Below are 4,211 nucleotides of genomic sequence, written 5' to 3' on the forward strand. Positions count from 1 at the left end.
GGACTCAATCCGTTCACAAAAAATAAATGACTTTGAAATTACTTATTATTATTATCGCTCTAGTAAGCTCCACACTATATATAGCTTTTGCCAGCTCAGTCAATACGAAGATCTCCTGAGGGCATAATAAGAGAGTTTATGTAAATGTTACCTTTTGTGTATGGGTTTAAACGCTTTCTTTACTTAAAAGAACTTTCGAGGAATCAACCTCAACTATCACCATCAATCAAAGTTTTAAAACTGATACCTGAAAGCTCTTAAAAACTAAGATTATGAGGTTTCAGAGTCCAGTACATAAGGGATGATTATTGTAAGTTTCGTCTCCTTAAATTAACTTCTTTGCAAAATGGCAGGGTTCGTCGGAACTTAGGAGTAGGAAGGTAGTTCCGACGAAAAGTTTTAGTGCAAAAAAAATATTTTACTATCCTAAGAATAAAACATCCCGTTTAATCACAGACAAACTTATATACAAAGAAATGTTGCTTATCAGGAAAATATAGAATAGCCATTCCTACACCATATTCTTCCCAATATTTTAGACTTTTAACTGGATTTATTGAAAATCCATCACTTCTCGCGTTTTCGCTATAGAAACAACATATTTCTATGCAAATTCATTGCATATAGTAATTTTTAAGTGTCTCTGGAGAGATTTCCATGACGATTTCCTCGTTTCTTTGAGGGGTCGCCTTTTCACTGCTTAGTAGTGAATTAAGCTCCTCCTCAGAATCACTTTTTATAGACGTCTCACTTTGGGGAGTTGATAGAAGTCCCAGTCCTGCTGGAGATCCAAACATTGCTTCATAAGGTGATTTACCGATACCTAAAAATAAAAAGATTTTAGGCACAGGTTTTGCTTTGAACTTTAAATTCATATGTTGAAGATGACCAGAAATTCAGCAAGATAACATTTACCCAAAAAATGTAAATGTTATCTCGCCAAATTCGACGTATGCTACCATCTTCCTTGCTTCTTAATAATGTAACATGCACCGCTGACTGAATCCGAATTTAAGACAACCCTTATGGCTTGTATTTAACAAATCACTCTTTGATGGTTACTATCCAAAATGTTGGAAGACTGCAGATGTTACATCTATGAGCAAGAGCGAATATAGCCCAATTTCTCTAATGTGTAACGTGGCAGCTATTTAGGAGAATCTATAAAATTTTAACTTAGCCATAAGTATTTCAGGGTCAACGCAATGTCCTTGACAGAATAGGGCTGCACAATTTTTACCATCACGAAATACATTGGTGAGTATTGTTCCTGAGGACATTCCACTTCTAAAACAGAACTGCCGCTTATTTAATAAGTTGTTGTCCCAAAAATGCCTACACAGTCTCATCTTAAGTGCTTTTTCAAAAACTTTACCTAGAAGGAGTATTAAGGAAATTGGACGATAATTACTCACGTTACATTAAACACCTTTTTTATAAACAGGTACTACTTGAGCAATCTTAAATGCTGAAGGGAATGACCCTCATTAGTGCAGCAGTTCAAGAATTTAGATGAGCGATAAACTATAATATTACAAACGTATTTAACTATTTTATAATTCATATCATAATAGTCTATCTTTTGCTGTATTTGCTAGTTTAAGTCTATATAATTTCATGTAACGGCCTTATGCCTCAATCTTTGTTGTACCATACTTGCTGCTTGTACTTATGGTCAAATAAAGACTGTTTTTTAAAACGTTCTTCGCACAATAAATAAGAATCATAACTAGAAAATCCGAAGCTTTTTTGTCGTTTGTATTAAATTCTAGGTACATACATTAAAATGCCCATGTATAAAAATTGCTTTTTCTTGTGTAATAAAATATCCAAAACATGAAAATTTCTCCATAAATATTCACATTTACCTCATCAGATTGTACGGCAGAAACCCCACAGCTGACAGTCACTGACAACCCCAGAAAGTCTAGACTTAGTTTGTAGAAAAATGACTCCATAACAAATATTGTGACGCCACCAGGTGAGCCAGCTGACCTACAGTAGGAACTAACTAATGGAAAAAAAATCATAACTGATATGACATGTCAGCAGTTTTCAAAAAAACCAACATTACTCTCATTATCCAGACATTCAAGTTCCTGAATCTTGTGTCCAAGTGACTGAATACTTAGATGGCTAACCTGAAAGTTGAAACAGTTTCCAAAATGTTCTACTTTATTACAGTATTTTTTCTGCAAAAAAGAGCAATTAGAGTCCTTTGTATAGTGAGGTGTCGTGAATCTTGTTGGTATCTTTTTGTGCAAAATAGAATCTTGGCTCTTTATTGCTTACATATGCTTGAACCAATAACTGGTCTTCAAAAAGCACAAGCAGGAAATTGCAGGAGGCAATTCTTTTGGAACTCATCTTACATACATCCTTTGGTTGCCCATTCCACATTCAGAGCAAGTGAGAAGTTGAATGTAAATAAAACATTACATGGGTAAGAAAATGTTCACCTTCCTCCTTCCCTAGGTTTTATGCCTAAAGTAAAGTAAGGTCTTATAATTATTATCTAAACTATTCATTTCATAGTGTAGAAATAAGTAATTGTACTTAATGTATTATTAGATTTCTATAATACTCACCCGTATGAAAGGCAGAATTCTTCCTAAACTGTATAAACTTAATCCCCGAAGGCCAATCCAGAGTCTTATTATCCTTCATCCAAGCCACAGTCATCTCTTCCAAATCTTTATTTCTGGTTTCTAACATAGTTTCACTATGCCCATGCAAGGGTTTCCCATGCACCATCTTTATATCCTTCCATTGCCTCTGCAGCTCGGTTATTATAGAAATGATAAATTCTCTTCCCTGATTAGAGTTTAATATTGCTGGGGCTCCAAAAGTGGTATAAATATCTAACAAGTGTCTCACAATTTCATCCACTTCTTTGGATTTCAATGCTTTAAGATGTATGAATTTGGTGGCTTTATCTTGATGGACCAAAATAAATTGGTAACCACTGTAAGAGTGTGTTTTCATGTCAATTAAATCAACATGAACACTGGACTTTTTAGAATGAATGGCTGGCTTGGACACTGGTTTCTTCCTTCCTCCTATAGGAGTTTTATTTTGACAATGACCACAGAACCTTAGAAAGACCATTATAACCTCTTTAGTTATGTTACAATATTTAGTTTTTAGTTCGGCTCCCATCCTGTTTCGCCCTCCATGATTTAGTTCCATATGAGTCGAGTATAAAATGTCAAATAATTCTTCATTTGTAACATAATACAGTAGGTGGTTGCTGTCATCTGCTGGTCGTATCAACCTCTCTCGATTATCCTGGGTTAATATATCATACCTTCTAACAAGTCTATAATGAGATTGGGTCTTTGGCGACGATGGTGTTTTAAGTATTATTTTAGCTGCCTTCACATCCAAGATTTTTTGCTGATATTCAGTTTTATTCAATAAAAACTTATTGTCATCTCTTTTACTACTGACCATTATGTTTAATGCTGTTTGGAATTTGTCCCTCATTTCTTCCATGGTCATTTACTCCTATAGCTATAGAAGTAGATACTAAACAAAAGATTCTCCAGATGGCAATGAGGACAATGACCGGGCAATCTCGACATTTCCATATGGGAACACAGATGTCTATTGACGTGTGTGACCGGCCATTAACGTCAATTAATTCAGTCCCCCGCCTAAAAGTTGGGATTCAAAACTAAGCGCGGGAATGCCTGAAAACCGGGTATTTCCTGGGAAATGTTAATGCATCGTTTATTAAGCTTATAAATGTTAAATTTATAGAGAATAATTGATAATTTGTCGGTTAAATTTGAAGATTTATTAATAATTACGTTACTTACCGTAAAAACCGTTTTTCGCGTACCCATTATTTTAATCATTTAAAGATTTATTTTGGATACGGTAATGAAATTTGAAATTAATTTCCATTTGTTATTTTTTGGTAATAAATTAAAAGTTTTGATTTTTTTGGAAATATGGAAGGTTATGTTTTCTTTAAATTCAAAATTTATGTGTTTATGGCCTTTGCTCCTTCCGAACTTTCATCAACGAGGAAGGATGATATGTTGGACTTAACTACAACGCAGTGGCGTCCGTATTCACGAAAACATAACATTACAGTGGCCTTTGCAGGAACATTTATTTGTTTTTAAGAACAAAAAATATTTCTACTTACAATTTTAACTTCTAACGTAGAACATAGAGCCACGCGTTTCCTTTGTATTAACAGA

At 34.3% G+C, this 4,211-nt stretch overlaps 1 protein-coding gene across 7 annotated transcripts; it reads right to left on the bottom strand.

Moving 5' to 3' along the window:
* Positions 1-427: 427 nt before the first annotated feature.
* On the bottom strand, positions 428-3,988 carry LOC126738774 (KRAB-A domain-containing protein 2-like). 7 transcript variants are annotated; one of them, XR_007661438.1, is made up of 6 exons: positions 3,822-3,988; positions 2,589-3,710; positions 2,293-2,484; positions 2,075-2,141; positions 1,869-2,011; positions 428-823 (listed from the first exon to the last, which is right to left on the bottom strand). XR_007661438.1 is itself a non-coding variant. In XM_050444209.1 (3 exons), the coding sequence occupies exons 2-3, from the start codon at positions 3,499-3,501 to the stop codon at positions 615-617; spliced, it is 1,122 nt and encodes a 373-aa protein (XP_050300166.1). In that variant the 5' UTR covers positions 3,502-3,692; positions 3,822-3,986; the 3' UTR covers positions 428-614. The 7 variants fall into 7 exon arrangements, 3 of the variants coding, with proteins under 3 accessions (XP_050300166.1, XP_050300165.1, XP_050300168.1); XR_007661437.1 differs by having other exon boundaries at positions 1,869-2,141; XR_007661436.1 differs by having other exon boundaries at positions 2,075-2,484.
* Positions 3,989-4,211: the final 223 nt, after the last annotated feature.

Source organism: Anthonomus grandis, chromosome 7 (assembly GCF_022605725.1).
Source record: "Anthonomus grandis grandis chromosome 7, icAntGran1.3, whole genome shotgun sequence".
NCBI lineage: Eukaryota > Metazoa > Arthropoda > Insecta > Coleoptera > Curculionidae > Anthonomus > Anthonomus grandis.

Coding starts and splice junctions, on each gene's coding strand:
- LOC126738774 (XM_050444209.1), bottom strand. CDS start 3,501: ATGACCATGGAAGAAATGAGGGACAAATTCCAAACAGCATTAAACATA. Junction 824..2,588: donor GAATTCTGCCTTTCATACGG/GTGAGTATTATA, acceptor TTTTATTTTTAG/GTATCGGTAAATCACCTTAT.